Source organism: Tenebrio molitor, chromosome 2 (genome assembly GCF_963966145.1).
Source record: "Tenebrio molitor chromosome 2, icTenMoli1.1, whole genome shotgun sequence".
Taxonomy (NCBI): Eukaryota; Metazoa; Arthropoda; class Insecta; order Coleoptera; family Tenebrionidae; genus Tenebrio; species Tenebrio molitor.
Genome location: NC_091047.1, coordinates 8,229,677 through 8,251,108, shown reverse-complemented (window position 1 = coordinate 8,251,108; position 21,432 = coordinate 8,229,677). Strand labels below are relative to the sequence as shown.

The 21,432-nt window shown below is 39.6% G+C and overlaps 1 protein-coding gene and 2 long non-coding RNA genes across 5 annotated transcripts; 2 read left to right on the top strand and 1 right to left on the bottom strand.

Annotated features, from left to right (window-relative positions):
• Positions 1 to 70: 70 nt before the first annotated feature.
• On the bottom strand, positions 71 to 19,747 carry LOC138123534 (protein 4.1 homolog). 3 transcript variants are annotated; one of them, XM_069038284.1, is made up of 15 exons: positions 19,397 to 19,744; positions 12,187 to 12,341; positions 11,983 to 12,130; positions 11,636 to 11,930; positions 11,248 to 11,586; positions 11,020 to 11,192; positions 10,821 to 10,969; positions 10,639 to 10,731; positions 9,830 to 10,015; positions 3,868 to 9,645; positions 2,334 to 2,555; positions 1,993 to 2,100; positions 1,463 to 1,672; positions 1,211 to 1,405; positions 71 to 1,160 (listed from the first exon to the last, which is right to left on the bottom strand). In XM_069038284.1, exons 2-14 carry the CDS (start codon positions 12,325 to 12,327, stop codon positions 1,217 to 1,219), a joined length of 8,031 nt encoding a protein of 2,676 aa, XP_068894385.1. In that variant the 5' UTR covers positions 12,328 to 12,341; positions 19,397 to 19,744; the 3' UTR covers positions 71 to 1,160; positions 1,211 to 1,216. The 3 variants fall into 3 exon arrangements, with proteins under 3 accessions (XP_068894385.1, XP_068894387.1, XP_068894386.1); XM_069038286.1 differs by lacking the exon at positions 1,993 to 2,100 and having other exon boundaries at positions 19,397 to 19,747; XM_069038285.1 differs by lacking the exon at positions 10,639 to 10,731 and having other exon boundaries at positions 19,397 to 19,742.
• Positions 17,368 to 18,202, top strand: LOC138123547 (uncharacterized). Its single transcript, XR_011156850.1, has 2 exons — positions 17,368 to 17,726; positions 17,839 to 18,202. It is a non-coding gene; the product is annotated as an uncharacterized lncRNA (long non-coding RNA).
• LOC138123546 (uncharacterized) lies at positions 18,945 to 20,883 on the top strand. Its single transcript, XR_011156849.1, has 2 exons — positions 18,945 to 19,268; positions 19,333 to 20,883. It is a non-coding gene; the product is annotated as an uncharacterized lncRNA (long non-coding RNA).
• Positions 20,884 to 21,432: the final 549 nt, after the last annotated feature.

The following is a 21,432-nucleotide window of genomic DNA, read 5'->3' as shown; positions in this document are numbered from 1 at the left end:
CGTGACGTTTAGGCTTCCAAATTGTGTTACAAGAGGGCGTCCAAGGCAGCGTTTTAAATAGCACACTGTGTTTTTGTTTTTAAAACATATTTATTAATTAAATAAAAAATTTAAAACAATACGTAAAAACAACTATCATATGTAACTGCTAGAGCTGCAATAGAGTAAATTAAAGCGATCGTTAAGATTCATACTCAGCTTAGAAGTCACTTAATATTTACAATACGGTTGAGATTTTATAATCGAGTTGACGCGAGAATGTTTGAGAAGCTAAGTATAAATCATAAAAATTCAATTAAAATAATAATACCACATAATAATATGATGCTATATCATAGAAAAATCTAAGAAACTAAAATAATAGACAAGCTAACTCTGACATAAAAATGCAAGGCAAATGTTCCCAGCTGATTCATCGGAAGAGAAAAGGGACCAAGTAATAAATTAATCGAACATTTAATGTCATGGAATATACATTTAATAATTGTTAGTAAAAGCAACATACAATATAGTGACTTTCTGATATATCCGTGATTATTGTCACTAAAACGGACAGTATTTGGGCCCCTTCATTACAGTGTAGCTTGCGTGTTTAAAACAATACATAAAATTTGTTAATACACAACAAATACATTTCTCAATATAATATCCACAATTTATTTATACTCAATGCATCAGCTCTTATATATTTTAAATATACAACATTATGGAATGTGATGGCTAATTTTTCATAATTTCTTTTTCTGATGAACACATTTGAATTTAGTTCAATTTCTTGAAATCCTTAAAATTTTGTTTTAACCTGAAAAGCACTTTTTTATTGCAGTTTTATCCACTTTAAGTTTACATTACATTCACTAAATAAATAAAACAAAACAAGTGAAATAAAGTTAGACTAATAAAATAGTGACCACACCAAGCATATGAGAATATTCGAATGACTTAAATAAAAAGTTAAAAAGAAACGTGATGTGAGGACAACTCACGGAGAAAATAAAAATAAAACAATCTTATCCCTAAATTATAAATATTTTATAATACACAAGAGGCCAGCTTCAGATAATTTTGTTGAATGCAAACACTAATAAATATTGATCGTGAAGCAAAGCTAATTCAAATTCAAAAAATTTCGGCAGTTTTCAAAGCCATTACGACAAAACCTGAAAATTCCAAATGAATCATTCAGAACTCAAATTGGTGGCTCGCTCACATTATCTTATTGTGGTTGCTGCGCTGTTTGCTGTTGAATCTCGATCTTTTCCACTGTCATGTCCGGATTCATGGCTGTGGCTTCTTGGATGGCTTCCGCCAGAGCTCTATCATGATCGATCGGATCTCCATCTGATTGAATGGTGATCTTCTGTTCGACTCGGGTCTCCACTACGCCATCGCGTTCCGTCTTATACTGCACAAAACAATTCCAACTTGTACCGATCCCACACGACCAACAAAACAAACTTACGGTAATTGTTTCGACAGTTCTAGTCTTGGAACTGATGGTCTGAGAGCTAACTATCTCGCCAGTCGCGCTGTAGTTACCGTCGTCTGAGGTCAAATGCACTTTTCTGGCTTCGGTCGCCACCACTGGCACGTTTGTGGTGCTAGTGTGATGGATGGTCGGATCGCCACTGTAGACCACGCTTTCGGTCTGAACAATACCGCCAGGAAGATCCTGAATCAGAGAGTAAGATGAATATGGGGTCGGCTTCGCATTCAGTGGAGTGTGTAAGCGGTGTTGAATAAAGGAAAAAAATAAAAAGTAAAGTGTGTGTTAGTGAGTGGTGTTTGTCGTATGACGGTGTGACAAATTGTGAAATAAAAATGGTGGATTCGAATGATTAAGCAATTTGTCCCATTTTTGAGCTGTTTCATGCCTACATTTATCAAATTTCCAAACAACTACACATCAATTATTAATCTACGTGTCACGTGCCTACTTACTTAAGTCAAAAATTTTAATCTAATAGGAGTTTTCTTTTGTTTGAGACGTACCTTGTAGACTTTATTGTTGTAATATGGGTGATTTGGATCGTCTGGTGGATCAATGGGTGTGCCTGAATCACCTGAACTAGTCGAGCTAACACTATCTCGTCTGCCCAGCTAAAAGCCATGCAAGTTAAGAAAAAGGTGAAGAAAGCGAACACAAATAAAAGTTAAAGACCCGAAATGGATGGCAAATCAAAAAATAAAAACAAAACAAAAAAATCCTCGTACTGAAAAAGATGAATCGTGATTGTCTCTTTAATGGCCACACTGATTAATTCGTTAAATAGCCATAAGTGAAAAAATAAAAAAAAATAAAACAAATAAAGAAACGAAAAAGGGATAATAACCTGATCTGCACCAACAACAGTACTGGTGGTTTTTACTTCCTGGGTAACTGTTCGCTGTTCTTGTCTCGTGGCGCTCGATGTCATCGAATGGGCCACGGTTTTCTCTTCGAGTTGTTGGGTGCGTGCGTTAGTGCCTAGATCTTCGTGCGTAGTAGCGGTACGTGTCGTTACAGCACGGGCGGTAACGAAAGGTGATTTACCATCGTCAATCGGTGCATCGGCCTTCGTACGTAAAATTAAAACAAAATAATATGAAACAAAAAAATTAAATGAAACAAAGGAAAATAACGGGAAACACGCACAAACAAACGAAACTGTCAAATTATTCGAAAATGAACACAGGAGTGACAATTGTGGGAAAATATCGTTAGATCATTTCGTGGTTTCCCACACCACACTTACGTAACACTAAAAATCGTAATACATAATGAAATTGTCAAGCACACATTATTAATTTGTGGTATTAAAAATTACAAGACTCTGGAATTCGGTGTTACATTTTTTGTAAATTTATTTGTTCATCGCTAATGCAGGGCCAAATATGGATTGTCTTTATTTGTCAACCATTTTGATTCGAGATTGCTTTTTACCTTCATTACAGTACTGAACTTGCATTTGCCTTGAATTTTGAAATCCGAACCCTGGTGGCAGCACCAGTACTAATTAAAGTCAGTAATTAGCGAACACACTTGTTTTTAAATACATATGTAATTATTTTTTCTTAATTTAGTTACGAAAAGCAACCATTGTGATGTCATTTTAGTTGTCAAACATGCTTCATTTAATAACTAGTGAAAAAAAGTGACATTAGTAGTATTATCCGGGAAAATTATTGAAATAGCAGATTTAAACAGAATTTTAATCAGAATGAGTGCTTTTCGTAACTAAATTAGAAAAAATCTTGTATGAAACACGTATCAAAATGGCTATTTTTTTGCACACGACATGTTGGACCCCTCGTTCACACTCGTGGTCCAATTGTCATGTCTAGTGCAAAAAGGGCATTCATTTTGCAACTCGTTGCATAAATAGCTATTTTAAATTTTAAACCGTCACTTTATGTAACTTATAAACCCAAGGACATTTTCCACCACGATTCAAAGTCTTCGATTTATATAAAAATATGGTTTTGCTTTATTTTATGCGACTTGGGTATTATTCAAAACTAGAACTGTACAAAAAGTGATTACGAGAAGTGTTTTTGATTGGTATCAGCCAGACGTGAACGAATACGAAATAAAAAAACAAATAAAAAACAGAAGCACTGCAATTGCATGTAACTGTAATAAAAATGAAAGAATATCATTAATTCACTTGTTACCAACATACAGGGCGTTTCAATTCACCCGCGTCCGGTCCGAACTGTCAGGAGCAACGTTTCGATCAAAACACCCTGAACATGTCCAAAATAAAATAACCAAAAAAAAATTACAAGAATTCCAGATTGTAAAGAGCAAGCGATTTTTCTTTTTTCTTTCTTTTTTTTTTTAGCTGAATATCGACTGAAACAGACTAGAAACTTAACATTTCTTACCTTGTTAACATGTGTTGAAACAATGACCTCTCCGGTGCGTCCGTCTTCAACTCGTTCTTCGATGTTCTGGACGACCCCATCCTTGTCTTTGGTGACGATTTGTTTCGTCGTCGTCTTGACGATGACCGGTGTCGTCGGCGATTTGGTCGTCTTCACCGAGAGACTCGGGAGGTCCTTGAGATTCTCGGTGGCGTATTCGTTCAGGTCGTCGTCGCTGGAAGCGTTCGAATCGTCGTCTTTGTACGTTTTCACTTTGATCTTGGTGTCTTTCAGGTCGGGGAAGTGGCTCAGGTCGATCTGGGCGTAGTTCAAGATCAGCTGGTTGGTCACTGGATCTCTTCTGGCCGTCTTCGGGTCGATGTCCAGAGTGTCTGGATCGATGTCGCCCCACTCGGTGTGGATCTTCCCGGTGACGGGATCGATTTCTCCCGACAGCGTCAACACTTGGGACACTTTCGTGTTCGAGCTCTTCACCATCGGGTCGTTGGGATTAACTTGGATTATCTTGCCGGTTTTGGGATCGAGCATGGTGTAAATGTACACGGTCTGAGTTGTCACGCTGACGATTCTTCCGGTGTTCTCGTCGAACTGGCAATCTTTCGGGTCGATTTCTTTGACCTTTCCGGTGGGATCCGACTCGGTCACCATGTATATCCTGATGATCACCAACTTTCCTGTCTTCGGGTCGATCTTGCCGTACTTGGTGTAGATGGTACCGGTTTTCTTGTCGATTTCTGACGCCGAGTACAGAGGAGCACCGGTCTCGTCGGTTTCGCCCGTTTTGGTGAAGACCTGGTTGGTCTCTGGATCGATCTTGGCGTTGCTCGGATCAACCTTGACAACTTTCGATATAGCACCGCTCTTGGGATCGATTGTACCGTAGACCGTTACAATATACCCAGTGACTGGATCGATGTGTCCAGTAGAGTACACGTCTTGCTTGCTGACGTTATCGTGATGGTCAAACACCCAAACTTGATTGGTCTTGGGATCGATCTTCAGATTTTCTACTGTCCTCGGCACAATCTCGCCGTTCTGATTGACCTGAGGATCGTTGACGATCACGCTCATGAGCCTGCCGAAATACGGGTCAGGCTTGCCAGTCTTGGGGTTGATGTAACCGCCCTTGAACAAGATCTGACCAGTAGCGGGATCGATGTGGCCCTGCTTGACCTCTTGGCGTCCAGTTTTGGGATCGACGAAAGTCAAAGTGCCCTTGACAGGGTCGAGCTGGCCATATTTGGTGTCGACTTTATGGGTGGTCGGATTGTACAGACCGTTCGAAATTTCTGGAGTGATGTTTTTAGTATCTATGGTATTCTTCTTGGGATCGAATTTCCCCACGAAAGTGACCACGTGCACTTCTGGTTCAACTTCGGAACCGACCTTGATGACTTGTCCCAAATCGGGATTCACGCTGTCGGTTTTTGGATCTTTCACGTTGGTAGTTATGATTATGTTGCCTTCTGGATCGACTTGTATCGGCCTCGACTCGCTCTTTCCAGTCTTGGGATCTGTGGTTGTGATCGTGAGCAATCTCAAGTCAACGGTGCCATACTTGGTCACCAGTTCTCCAGTCGCCGAGATTTTCTTCGCCTTGGAGCTCTCCATCTGCCCGTTGTTCACATCAATCTCACCAGTCAACGGATTTTTCCTCGCCGTGATTGTGGTAATCTCCACAACCGGATCGTTCTGTCCGGCGATGCTGATAACCTGTCCCAAGGAACTATCCACTTTTCCGGTCTTAGGATCAACGATTCCGCCAATAACCACGACTTGTCCGTTGTTTTCGTTGACTTGTGCCGTCTTGGCATCGATTTTTCCCGATTTCGGATCGTTCACGATCAGTTTGCCGTTCTTGGGGTCGATCAAACCGTACTTGGACTCGATGAGACCAGTTTCAGGATTCAGCAAAGCAGTCGACTGTTCGATCTGACCCTTTTCTGTGTCGACCTTCCCAGTCTTCGGATCAATCTTTGTAGTGATGACCGTAATCTTGATGGTGCGCTTTTTGGGTGTTGGGGCAGCGTTGGGATCTTGAGCTTGTTTCAAACCAACCACCGAGAAGACTTGACCCAAAGTATCATCGGGCTTGCCAGTCTTGGGATCGATCACTGGACCCCCGTTGACAGTGATCTGACCAGTCACTGGATCAACTTTTCCTGGAACCTTCTCTGTATTCCCAGTGGCGGTGTCACGCGCTATTAGCGATCCCGTCTTGGGATCGATCTGTCCATACTTGGTTTCGATCAGACCACTGGCGGGGTCTACTATACCGGTCAAATGCTCAACTTGTCCGTTCTCCGTATCGACAATACCAGTCTTGGGATCTTTCTTGGACGTTATCACCATGATTTTCACAATGCGGTGTTTGGGTATCAAGCCCACTCTACCAGCAGGAGCTGCTCTGACCGGGCTGACGGTACTGGGCTCTTTAGCCGCGACTGTTTCCGCAGGCTTGGGCTGAATTGTCGTCGCCACCTTCTGCAACTCCTTCTCTGAAGGTTGCTGCGAAGTGACGGGATCAATCGCTGGCTCTGTTATGTGAATGGAAACAGCACGACCCAGATCCTTCTCGACTTTGCCAGTCTTGGGATTAACAAATCCACCCTTGAAGATCAATTCGCCTGTGTTTGAGTCCAATTGGCCCGGTCTCGTGTCGAGCTTTCCAGATTTTGGATCGATGACCGTCAAGGTCTCCTCGACAGGATCCAAGTGACCATATTTGGTGTAGATCTTGTTCTTATCTGGATCGTACAGACCCGGTGTGGTGTCGGGAATAGCGTTCTTCGAATCGATTGTATTCTTCTTCGAATCGATTTTACCCACGTATGTGGTGATTTGAATCTCCGGATCGACTTCGTTGCCAACTTGTACCACTTGAACCAAGTTCGGATCGACTGTTTTTGTCTTTGGATCGACAACACCCACTGGAATTATGATGTTATCATCCTTATCCACCTGAACTGGTCTTTCTTTTGTCTGACCGGTCTTGGGATCGCGCGTGGTGATTCTCATCAGTTTCAAATTGATCGTTCCTTGCTTGGTGACGATTTCTCCAGTTTCTGGAATAATCTTTCCATTCGTGGTCTCCACGCGTCCATTTGCCAAATCAATTGCACCAGTCTTGGGGTCCTTTCTCGTCGTTATAGTTGTAATAACAACAGCCGGGTGTTGCGGATCGACAACGTTGATAACTTGGGACAAATTCGGATCAACTCTGCCAGTCTTGCTGTCAACAATATTGTCGTTGACATAAATCTGTCCCGTATTTTCGTCGATTTTAATCGGGGTGACAATCACTTTACCTGATTTATCTTTCTGAACGATCTTATTATTCTGTGGATCGATTTTACCATATTTAGACTCGATAATTCCACTGACTGGATCCACTGTAGCTGTCAACTTCTCGACTGTACCTTTCTCGGTATCAACTCTACCAGTCTTGGGGTCCTTCTTGCTCGTGATAACCAGAATTTTAATTACTCGCCTCTTGGGGACGGGATGAGACGCTAGAGAATTCTTGACAGGTTGTTTCGGCTCTTTCGCCACTTCCTCACCTGCACCCACAACAGTTATAAGCTGTCCCAGATTGTTGTCTTTCTTTCCAGATTTCGGATCCAGGACTGGACCGCTGACTATCTGGATTTGACCGGAGACTGGATCGACTTGTCCTTGAACCGTTTCTTGCTTGCCTGTGGCAGGATCGGTGAACGTGATCGTACCCTTTTTAGGATCGATCAAGCCATATTTTGAGTCGATCTCGCCAGTCGGGTGCAAAATACCAGCAGACTGGTCGACGTGACCGTTTTCTAGATCCAGATGACCCGTTTTCGGATCTTTCTTCGTCGTAATAACCAGCAACTTGATCACTCTGTTTTTGCCCAACGGAGCGACTGGGGGCGGTGTTGGTAATTTAACTGGAGAGACAGGAATCGATTTCTTAACGTCCTCCACTGATGTCGGTTGATTGACAACACCGGGATCAGCTTTCTCTCCCTTAACATCGACTTTAATCGTCCTTCCGAAGTTGTTATCGACTTTTCCAGTCTTCGGATTGACCAACCCTCTGAAAAGGATCTCACCAGAGGTAGGGTCACGCTGCCCTTGCTTAGTCTCAGTTTTACCCGTCTTGGGATCGAAATAACTCAAAGTCTCATTGATTGGATCAAAAACGCCGTATTTCGTGTAAACCTTGTTGGTGTCTGGATCGTACAACCCTGTAGATTCTTCAGCAGGCGACAAATTCTTAGGATCGAGACCTTTCTTATCGACCTTTCCACAAACCGAAACGATCTTCACTTCTGGATCACACTCGGCACCAACCTGAAGAATCTGGCTGAGATTATCATCCTTCACTCCCGTCTTGGGGTGAATCACTCCCGTCAAAATAATCACATTGTCCTGAGCATCAAACTGAACCGGTCTCTCTTCAACTTTTCCGGTTTTGGGATCGCGAGACAATATTTTTTTATTCCTGACATCAACCGACCCATATTTTGTCACAATCAAGTTGTGCTTGTTGTCAATTTTACCATTAGAGATTTCGTTGTGGGCTTGAGCGGGATCCAACTGTCCCGTCTTGGGATCCCGCTTAGCTGTGACCGCGGTGATGGGAACGATCGCATCTCCTTGTTCGGCAATCGTAATCAACTGACCCAAGCTGTTATCAACTTTGCCCGACTTGGGATCAACTACTCCCTCTTTCACGATGATCTGCCCCAGATTCGAATCAATCTCGATGGGACGAATGTCGCTTTTGCCAGTTTTGGGATCTCTGTGCGCCATCTTCTGATTGACTGGATCGATGGTTCCGTATTTGGTGTCGATGTGACCTGTCATTGGATCCAAAATGGCGTCCAAATTCTCTGTCGTACCTTTCTCCGCTTCAACTCTGCCAGTTTTGGGATCTTTCTTTGCAGTTATCACGGTGATCTTGACCACACGCTTCTTGGGCGCTATCACCAGCGGACTGGTGACTGGATGGTTCTGTTGTCCCGAAATAGAAATGATCTGGCCGAGACTCGAATCCTTCTTTCCTGACTTGGGATCAATCACTGACCCCGAAGTAATGATGATCTGTTTTGTTGTGGGGTCGATGTGACCTTGGACCACTTCCTTCTGTCCATTTGTCGGATCCGTGATGATGACGGTACCATTGGAAGGGTCAACCAGTCCATATTTGGAATCGATCAGTCCGGTTTCGATATTCTGCTGAGCCTCGGTGATGTCGACGCTCGCACTGTCCAAGTCAATCCTTCCGCTCTTGGGATCCTTCTTTCCTGTGATGACAAACAACTTGACAACTCTGGTCCTTTTGGCGCCAGGAACGGCGGGCACCGGAGTGGCTGCGGCCGCTCCAGGTTTCGCCGTCTTCTCGAGTGGGGCTTCGTGCATGTACTGTTCTCCGGCCAAAAAGGCTGCCGTGTCGTCCTTCGGGTCTTTAAAACCTGGACTCTTCTTCTTGAGCCTGTCCTCCTCCCCTGGGGCGTAGTTGAAGGCCACACCCGTTGCTCTCTTCGTCGAGGGGGACTGCTGCGACTCCAGATCGCCCTTGGGACTCGACGGGGATTGCTGCTCGTAATTGAACCCGATGGGAGTGAAAGGCTTCTTCGGGCTGCCCGGTTCGTCGTCATAATCGTACTCGCGGGTGTATCCGGGGAGTTGGGGAGAACCTAGAGGAGGACCACCTGGTTCCGCCTTTTCGGCGAGCGCTACTTTCTCCTTCTTCTCTTTCGGGGATTTGTCGCGTTTAGAACCGAAAAGGAAACCGGGACTCTGATTTGGCAAAGCAAACATGCAAAAAATTAATCTGGGACATGCAACAAAGTTCCTAAAATATACGAAATGTTCTCGACTACGTCTAAGTCGTCAATAATTCTACCATCGATACACAAAGCAAAATACTACTCAAATTGCAAATCGATATTACGGCAACTTCGGAATGAGACACGAAACTCACCTTAGACTTCTCTTTCTTGTCCTTGCCGGGCGTCTCGCCTTCGCCGCTCGAGTTGAGGTCGACGTCGGTGCCATTCTGGTCGGGGGCGGCGTTGACATCCTTGTTTTCTTTATCCTTATCGTCCTTGTCTTTTTTCTTGCCGAACAAGCTGCCCGTGGGTAGGACAGCGACGCCTCCAATCGGTTTCTGTTCGCAAAAGGCAACACAACACGTGAGGAAAAAATGTACGTTCGAGAATAGGAGTGGAAGCAGCAAAATTTATATGAAGCAAAGACAAAGCTACGGTCAAATGTACGAGAGTTCTTTAATTACTATACGGACAATATAAAAAAGCGAAATAAATACATGAGACTGAAGACTGTAATAGATTATAGAATGTTCTTCTACTCAAAACAGCGTTCATTAGACCCTTGCAGGAAATTATGCAATCATTTCAGTTTTCCTAACCTAAAATCTTGTACCAAGAACAAACCAACAACGGCTCAGGACTCCCAACACTTGCAGAAGACAATGAAATTCTAGACGGTCGTGCAACAATGTCTAAAACTGATTAAATAAAAATCTAATCTTGCTGGCACTTTAGCAACTTTGAACTGGAAGTCCTGATAATTTTACATTTGCAGCCACACGTTGACTTTAACGCACTGATTGTTTTTAACGACAAATAAAACATTTTATGGAGTCTTTGAATGGCTGCAAATTTGAAATGTATTACAGTTCTACTAGCAATCAAATTATATAAATAGCACCAAGACAAGGCGTCAGCAAAACACTGCTGAAAAATCATGAAAAATAAAATGTGAAAACACCTTCTGATTTTTCTCGGCTTCGTACTCTCCTTCCACAGAACTGCCGGAACTAACCGAAGCCGCCGATCCGGCGCCACTGCCTTTCCGAGCAAGCTAATTGTTTTGACGCCAAAATTAAATCAATTTTGCCAATTTGATTATTGTGAGATGACAATGAACACAAAACACGACACACAACTCACCTTCTCTTTCTTTTCCTTTTTCTCTTTCGGCGACTTTACTTTAGCAGGACTTTGACTGTCGATATCGGGGATGTGCTCCGGCGGGTGCGACATAGTATGGCGCTTATTGGCCTCATTATAATCATCTTCGGGTTGAGTTCCTCCGAGGGCTGCAAAACACAAATGCAAAACCAATAACGCGGAAGAAAAACCTCCTTACGGTCCATGCTGCGTGAAGCTAACCGTTTGCCGGTCAGAGACCTTTCGAAATGTGGAGCTGGTCTCTCGATAGGCGTCTTTTTGGTCTCGTAGTGTGTGCGACCCGAATACCTGAACTTGGAGCCGAGCTTCGGGAATAAAGAAGACTTCTGGTTGGTCTCTGGCGACATCAATCTTCAAACAAACAACAAAATTCACTAAAACGTCTTTAAAACACGTCCGACAGTACCTGAAGAAAGTGTGATGCTCCACACACGTCTTCCATAATTTTTTCGCGGCTCTGTGATTGGCCAACTTGAACCCGATGGTGGATTCGAACTGTTCGAACTCTCCGGGGCGAATCTTGATATAAAAATTATGCCTCTTGTAACTAATTTTAAGGATTTTGGGCCATGCAAATCGATTGATCCTAAGTCTGTCTCTGTAAACTAGGAGACCAGAGGCGCAAACACCCAACATGATGTCGACACCTTCGGAGTCCTTAGCCGGGTGCAGGTCCACTCCGTACATCGCCAACTTCTTAGCGTTCTCTAGGTAGTGCAGTTCGGCTTCTGCTGGAGTTTGTCCTCTGCAATTGTCAACTGTGAAACGGTAACGTTTGTTTGTTGTTCGCTTACTTGTGAGTTCGGTGAAGCTCGATGACTTTGTCCTCGAGGTCCTGAGTGTGATTTGGTGCAAATTTAAACTCTTTAAGATAGTTGCGGCCCATGGTCTCGGGGTCGTAATCGCCCAATTCAGACTGGACGAGGTAAGAACCGAGCAAGGCGTGAGTAACGAAAGAACAAGGCAAACGATTGGACAAAATATCGTTGCGGATTTGAAGACAGAGTTGGTAACGAGTGATGTCTTCTTGAAGCTGCGCGGGGTCTGGAGGGTAGAATTTAACTTCGAACGTAAACTTCCAAGGCTCCGCTGCAAACATCCGATTTAGTTAAAATTAAAACGCGGTGTTTCCGTCACGTACATTTTAGGAATTTCGAAATTCTCTTGTCGAGGTCCAGCCAGTTTCTAGGGTCGTGTCGGTCGGGATAAACGAGACCGAAATAATCCTTCTCGATCAAATTAATCGCTTCGCAAACTTTATCGAGTAAATCTCTTCCTTTGGCTTTCCGCTGCAATTGCACAAAACTCTCGGAATATTTTTCGATTTAAGCGGGTCGTGTTTTACCTCGATGCTGACGTCCAAGACGCTTCCATCCAGCATCGTCACGTGAGCCACGGTATTGCCAGTGCTTCGACCCAGGGTCGAGGTCTTGCTTTTGGCAGGAGATGAGTCGTTATCTACGGCCATTTTCTTCTCGCCAGGCATCGTCGCCTTCTAGTCTGTCGAAAGAATCAAAACGAAACGGTTTTACTCATAAAAGACAATTAGACCGCTGAGAAGATGCTTTATGCAATCGTAAACCTGCACACGCCAGATCGCGTGTGGAGCAGACATTTTATGTAGACAGACCGTCGCCTGTTCCCTTTATCGAGTCAAGAATTTTAGATTTAAGATAAGGTCTTGTCTCGTTTTCTTTTTCGGCATCGGGGGAAATCCGTGCCTTTTAAATGTCGCATCTCTCTCGTGCTTTGAACGCCAAATATTTTTCGCATGAAAATTAGCTTGCATATTTCAGGAATGTAATGTAAGATAAGACGCGTTTTGTCGAAAAACTCACGCAATATTCTACTTTTCTAATTTTTCTAAAAGGCCTGCATCCAAGTTTACTCCGGTCATGTCTCTGCTGAAAGACTTTTTATCATTTTGTTAACGCTTCGCAATACGTGTACCGCACAATTAAAATACATATTATTTTTAGATCTAAAAGAACTATCAAAATGTAATTAAATTAATCTATTGTTGTCGTAACAGCTGGCAATAAGAAACAAAAATTCCATTCATACAATAACTTCGCTCCTGTAGTAGTTACTTTGGACGTTTACGTCTCTTTGTTTTGCTTCTAAGTATACTAAAGATAGTTTTTTTGTTTACTTTTCGTTGTACATACTGCGAAATTGATCGAAACGAAAGCAAAATAACAAGACCTAATTTTTTTAGCGGATACATTTTTCAATTTTACGAAAACTTTTTGCTTTGACAATTTTACGAGTTGAATTTGGGCATTTTTGTTCTGGTTAGGCGCGAGAGCTTTAGCTCGAGGGTTTTATCTTTGAATAAAAATGTCCAAATATCAACGAGTAAAACTGTCTAAAGCAAAATTGGGTAATTGTTCACTTTAACTACTTCTGCAATTTTCGCGTTTTTTCTGGCTAGACAGCCTCAGGACGTCCTCCTACATCGTTTCCCACCAGTCAAACCTTGTGCAAATGAAAATTTTCCTTACCCTTTAGTTATACTAAGACTTGGCGTGACCTTGACGCGACCTTGAAACACAACAAGAGAAAAAGAGGCATTTGCACAAGGTTTGAATGGTGCGACACGATCTAGGAGGACGCCCTGAGACTGTCTAGTCAGAAAAAACGCAAAAATTCCAGAAGTAGTTAAAGTGAACAATTACCCAAAATTGTTTAAGTGAAAACTGGGAGATTTATCAGATATAAAAATTTAAGTCGTGTTATTTTTGGCAAGATTAATTATTTATTTATAATATAATTATTAAAAACACAATTATTAAAAACAATCTGAGAATCTGACAGGAGTAGCATGCAACAGGAGTAGTAGGACGTTTTTATCGAGATAAACATTTTTGATTGGATGAAAGCAAGCGCTCTGATTGGCTGAACACGCACGTTTGATGTATGTTGGAATTAATCACGGTAAAATCTAACATCTTTATTCAAGATATAAAAAAGATTTTTTCTAAAAACTATATTTATTGAAGATTATGACATAATAAACAAAATTTACAATTTTATGTAAGTAAATATATTTGAAAAAATTAGACTTTTCGATACACAGCACTTTAGTAATCTACTTGTTTGGTAATGTTTTCTAAAGAATGTTGTTCTGCAATATTATCTTTTGTCGCAGATGACAAAATTATCGATCAGAGGAGTGGTTTCGACAAAAACATTTGCGTCAAGTGCTACATAAATAAAACCAAATTCTGTTTGATAAATCTGGATTTACATTTAAACGTGTTTGGTTTTAAACTCGGTCAAAATGAAAACACCGTTTATGATATTTACTCGATGGTCCCAGAATTTCACAATTATATAAAATGAAACTATTGTAGGTACTGATTTTGGAAAAATGAAACAAGAATAATTAAAAGTTGAAACAATAGGCACTATCCGTTGCACCGTTTCATGACACTATTTGTTATAATTCTTGATGACTCTATGTGAGATTACTAATGTCACTAATAATGACCACAAAACACATTACTCATTATTGCAGTGATGAAACATTCCTGATTTGAAATGATGTAATTTTCAAAGAAGAAAGTCTATCTGAAAATTATATTTATTATTTCTTTCATATTACAGATTACCGCTTGTCAGAGGTGATTAATAAAACCACATAAATACATTTCGTGTCTTTTTCATCACTTAGGTAATACATATCCTATGATTCTTAACACGTTGCATTCACGAGAAGGATTTACATTTTCTCAAAAATCAACCAGAAATTAGTTAAGACATGATTTTTTTCTGTACAATGAGATATTGATATACACTTGGCCTGGATTTTTTTTTATAAGCAAGGGCAAAATCAAATGGGGTTATACAACGGAAACGAGTGCTATGTTTGACAAATAGTTACATCAAGTTTTGTAATTTGTGACTGTTTACTATGAATTCTTAAGAAAACCTGACAGTTAAAATTTTGAGTATCTATTTTTAAAAAGATTATCCGACAAGTAAATTTATGCGAATATGCTGAATTCATTGAAGGATCAATGCCAGTCAGAGGTGAACTCTGTGTGGGTAGACCCATTTCAGAAAATATATACGCTGTGCAGGGCGGATTTTGGAGGATCAATAAATAAAATACAGCAGATACTTTGGACATTCCGTATGAACGTGTCCTCCACGTTATGCGTTGTGAAAAAATTATCCGTGGTTTCCTAAATATTTCAACCCTGACCAAAAGCCGCTGACTCACCCAAGTCACTTTGCAGCCGTTTTGAGAATTTTTTACTCCTATGGTAACTACCGATGAACCGTGGGTGGATCCATTATTAATCAGAAATAAAATAATAATTCTCCAGGCCTAAACAAGTCTGTTATTTGGACAAAAACGGGATAACTGTGTTGCAAAAAAATTTAGAACTTGAACTCCCATTCGCCAGATTTGGCACCTTCGGATTACACTGGTCAATAGTTAAAATGTTTCCTAGACGCGATAAGCTAAAAAGTCTCTTTTTTCACTCATTTGCTTGATTAACTCGGGCTCTGCCCTCGTTAATCAAACTGCAAATTCATGAAAAAAGTATGACTTTCGTAACTAGTTGTACAATATATTATTTCGAATGTAAATGATAATAAGTGCTGGAGAAGTGTTTGGCTGACCAAGACGAACAGCCTTTTTTAAAAGCTCTAAAACTACTTTATGATCGGTGTGATGAACGAATTATTATTGACGATTTTAATTACAGGAGAGGATATTCGTAATGGTATTTTCACTTCATTTCATCATATTAGATGGTGTAGGAAGATCAAAGAGGGAATTGTTGCAAATTTTTATTTCAGATGAAGATTTCCGTATAAAATAAAAAATTTATAATAAAATTGTCTCATCAATCATATTTACGGGCTTTAATTCTTTCGATTCTTATTCCTGGTAACACAGCAAACTAATACATATTTGGAAATTAAAATCTGGATGCAATCAACACGCACATTCATAAACCTAATAATAAAAAAACTTGATTGTTAAAACATGAACAGAGAAGTTGTGAATATAAACACCGTATAATGGGAGGTCATGATTTATTTTGGACACACTGTTTGACTTCCGTCACTAAAGTGCCTAACATGCGAACCTATCAAAATAAACATAACCGTGATGTCCGAGTATTCTTCTATTGCAAACATGTAAAACTGACAACAATGCGCTAAACATTGACGCTATTTATAACCTTAAATTTAGAAAAACATAACCTAATTCAACAGACAACTTTACTAACCAAAATTTCCATGGCCCCTCATTATGCCAAAACAATGTGAATGCATTTTATTTTAAATTTTATTTGATATTTCCCTCTATTTCTTTCGCTTCTCTGACTATACCAGTTCGGCGTACCAATCTAATTTGGCACTTTCAATTTTCTGAATTAATTAATGAAAGCTTTTCAGTTCTGAAGAAAAACCTAAACTCCATAAAAAATTGTATATTTGACGATAATAACAAACTGCCAACCGAAGAGCGATGTGAAAATGTTTGTTTACATAAAAAAGTAAACAGAAGTAACGAAAGCTGCTATTTGTATCTATTAGTTCGCTAAATAAAAAAGAAAAGTACTTATTCCACTTCATTGGGGATTCATCAACCAATCGCAAAACTTTTCCTTCTTAACATGCGAACATTAACTTTCACTAATAATACAAATGACTAATATTTTTGACAAATCGATAAGTTTTTGCGTAGCAAATATTTACGGCGTCTTGCCTTCAAAAAATTATCTTTTAACTTCAACAAATCTAAAAATATTAAACGCGTACACGAACCCACTTTTATTAATATTTAACAATAATATCCGACTTGAATCTCTTGTCTACCCAGCCTCCCACATAAACATTCAGCAGAAAAGGACGCCAAATTGATTACGCCACATTTACAAACGCGACTGTGTAGGTAATTGTTAACAATCTCGTAATCCTGAACCGTCGGAACAGTATGCTTAAATAAATAGGTATATCCCTGCCTATTACGTAGAATGTGATCCGTGCAATAAATTCCTTCGTCTCCCCCAGCAATTACTTCCATTGTCAACGTTACCTGACCGGCGATCAAATTACTTTTAATGATAACCTGTCTCGGGTTGGCAAACAAACGATCATAAATCATCTGCATCTATATCACTCCATTCTGCAGAGCTCTAGCAATCACATACATACATGTGTACACACAATTCATGCGAAAATTTATGCCAGCGACTATCACCACCGCTACAATAACAAATTGAAGAAAACAGTTGCTTGTCTGGTATCAAAATGACCCCCATTTGTATCAAGACTTGTGTTCGATTCCCCTGATGATTGTATTAAATGAGTTAATTAATTTGCAATGTATGTAAAAGCACACACACCTTTAATTAAAATATGACGAGGACGGTGTCACGCATCTCGTGTGCATTATTACAAAAATTTGGGTCATCTTTTTATGTCAGTCATTAACAAACAACACTGATCATTATGGAATTTCACGAGTAAGGCGGTTTAAATCTGTGCAGAATGCATTTTTGCAGGTGTTGTTCGCATCTATTGTCTCAACTCGTGCTTTTGACTGCATTGTAACGGTTGGAAATAAATTCGCGTTCTTGTCCCCCCCAAACACCCAACAACAATGCCTGTTGCGTGTGAATTTTTCCAAATTCACGCATGAGGTGGCTACCTTTGTACGTCAACCATGAAACAACACTAGGTACGCCGAATTACAATATTTGGAAAGTAATTACCAAATCGGCATAAGTTTAGAACCCTCGCCGGACCCACCCCGGTCTAAAAATACATCGCTATCATCAACCAATAAATAATGGGTGAGTCGTCACGGTCATTGACCATCAACTTGTTAAGCTACGTTCCTATTAGAATCTACAGGTGAGTGTGATCGTTAAAACATAGGTACACACCTGTAGTCGCTATTCCCCAGTGATCCCACCCATCAACAAGATAGTAGATACGCTCGTTTGTTTTAACTTTTTTTTTTCAGTTTTCCATTAGAAAAGTCGGGTGTGGTGCGCATTTTCACCCATTTCCTCGACATTGTCGTCCATTAAATCATCACGACTTGCTTTAATTAACGCGCCAGCGCGACATGTTCTTTTGATCTTCGATGTAAAGCAAGAAAGTGGATATTTTAATCTAGTGCTCAATTATCCAGAAAATTATATTTTTAGTCAGTGAGCAATTTGAGGATGACCTTTCGTGAAATGGATATTATGTCACTGTGTTCAATCGTTAAAATAAAATTACTTAGTGATGGCATGGTATTCTGCTTGTCGAATGTTTATTAATAGAATAGAAAGTTGATCTGCACAAATTTTTATCTTAACATTAAATGCACATTTGCAAGTTATTAATGTTTTTTCTGTCAAAAAATTCTTGAACTAAATGCAGAAATAATAACCGTTCGTGGAAAGTGAAGCAACGATAATGAATAGTTTCAACGATTCTTATAAATTAGTCACTAAATACCTCAAATGCTCGCTGTTATCTTTTAGTTTAACGTGACTGTTGTTCAATTGGAAATATGTGTAAGAGACATTTGAAAAGAATTTCACACAAGTATCTTCTTAAATGATGAGGTCGTGAGGTCATGCGGCTATATATAACAATTTCTAACGATTTGTAAGTGGCTGTAATTCAGAAGCAGATTTTAAATGTCTTTGCAAGAGCATAATAATACGATTGAAACCGGTTGCTCTTGCATTAATTTAACATTTTTATCATTATTTGTTTTTGATCAACAAAACTGACGCAAATCCCAATTATTCACATCCTCTGTTAAAAGTTAATACAGAAATGACCCCAATGACATCATGCAGAATGGCTCTACCCCGTAAGTGACTTATCTGAAAATAAATTACTAGGATATTAATTTCGCAATCGGTAATTTCAAAATCTGAAGCTACACATTAGAAATAAATAAACTGATATATGGAACGGAAACGTCTCTATGGAAACGTCAAATATCGTGAACAGGAACAGGAAGTGATGTGGGTGAATCACCCCGTATATTTTCGAAAAGGGCAATGTTTCTAATTGTGCGATTTTCAAAACAATATTGGCAGAATCGATCAGTGGTAATCAAGAGCAGTAAATATTTGGAAAGAAATGCAAACAACATGGCAATTTACGCTGTGCCAACATTTCGAATTCAAACAATTTCTCGATCGATTTTCGTGCCAAGTATAAAATAATATCATATTTTGTAATCCCGACACAATATTTTGGGATTTTCAACGTACAACAAAGTATATTTTTGTAACAACCATAAACCGATTTCAAAACATGTTCTATTTAAAACAGTGCAAAAACAGAGTTGGCAGTTATAAACAAAATCGTGGTGAAACGCAATTTTCGAAAAATCGTCCTTTAACGACGAAACCAGTCCTGTAGATACGAATTTTTGATCTAACCGTAAATATTTTGACGTACCATCATAACAACAGACAATCGCCTTTTAATGGGCCCTGTATTTTAGGAGTTGGGCTCGTGCCGGGTCGATTTTGTCGAAAATCGTTACCAGGGAATCGAAAGGAACTTACTTTATCAGCAACAGATGTTATCCATTAATTTTTAATAAAGAATTTTCTTATGGAAACGGCACACACATTCACAGCGAACTGGGATGGGCCACACCATAAACAACAAACGATCAACGCTGCTGAATCGACTAAACTACTCTAACCTGCAAATGACACCTTGTTCTACATTTATATTCGCGAAGTGAACGTCATTTTTTAGATAAGAACACGTAATCTAGAGATAAATCGGCGTATTCCGCACACGAACTTCTTCCAACTGTCCCGAAACAAATCTTATCGATCGATTATCAATCCGTGCTACTTTTTTGGTTGCTCCCATTCCGCGGAGGAATACAAAATGGCGGGCAAACATTTAAAACATTACGTCATTTTATATACATAGCAATGAGTGCTATCGTCACGCCCCACAAATAATAAGATGGTCAACGTTATTAATTATTATAGTGTTGCATTTTCCTGGAATTGCAGAGTAAACCTGTACTTTGAAAATGGGTATGCTGTCATGCAGGATGGGGTGGTCTGACTTCTGAGTCAAACACACTTGTTAAAATATCTGTTCATGAGTTCATGTTCCAATTTTTTTTGTGTTAAGTGATTGCTTTACAGGAAAAGTTAAATAAGCATGTGTTGCCTGAATAAAAATAATAAATCATGTTTTTGTGCTGTGATTGAATTATATTAAAAAAAAAAACTTTTTTCTGATCCAGTCTGACAAAATATTCCTCAATATAATTGATTAACTGGTGACAGACGTTCACTGCAGAGAGCATGTTGTAACAAGTTCACAAGTTGTATACAAAAATATTAGATTTTTCATAGTTTTTATTGATACCACAGACGCACGTCGAGGCAGACTAAATAAAAAAACGTAAATATTTTTTAGATATATTTTTTGTTCTTGTACAAAAATTATGTCATCATTCACGCATCTGCTATGGTGACTTCAACCTCTACTCCAGGCTCGATATTGATAGAGGTGATTTGTTTGACAATTTCAGATGGTGAATGTAAATCAATAACCCTCTTGTGGATCCTCATCTGGAACCTATCCCACGACTTCGAACCCTCTCCGCATGGTGTTTTACGGGTGGTAATACGTAAGATTTTCGTTGGCATACGTACAGGCCCCTTAACGCGTAACTTTTGCTTTTTCGCGGCGTCGATCAAATCCGAGCATACTTTTTCCAGGGACTTGACGTTCCGGGAGGTCAAAGTGATTCTGATGTGATGAACTGGAGGGCTATCTTGGCCTGGTTTTTCAGGATTTCCTTCTTTAACAGATGCCTGTAAACAAACACGTGGTAACATAACCTATACTCGACGCAGCACATGTTTCTGATATTATAAATTAAAATAGAACTCTCATGGAATTAAGATTATATTTACCATATTCTGAATTATATTCTGGCCGAGATAATCAACTTTATTTCAAACAAGCTGACCAGCGCTGAACCAGAATGGTCAAAGCAACGCCGCGTTGATCGAAAGAGGTATTTAGGGAATTTTGTTTTACGAAAGAGAACCAAACGATAAATCCATGGCGGCCTGTTTAAGTTCGCTTCACACTGTAACAACATTTTGAAAAACGACAACAACTATAGTAAAGATTGTATTTTTGAAATTAATACAATTTAGATCTCTATTGTTAATTTCTAAGAACTACTAGCATAGACATTTTGATAATAAGACAACAAAGCATTCTTCTAAAACTGTAGGAAACTGAAACACTATAAACCTTACATATTTTCATCATAGAAGCAATAGATAATGAAAAAAGTACATTACTATAATTAATAATAAAGAAAACAATAACTGGTCATTTAAGAAATGTTACAAATACAAAAAATATATAATTTATTTTTGACACAATTTGTACAATCTTAATTTTTCACTTTACAATTTTTGTAAGACTTCTTGAAGGACCAATTTAAACAGACTGATTCTTATCTTTGACATCAAAAAAACGCAACTTTTTTGGCTACACTTTCATAAGTTTATATCGCACACACTTAAGTTTAAAAAAATCAAATAAAACT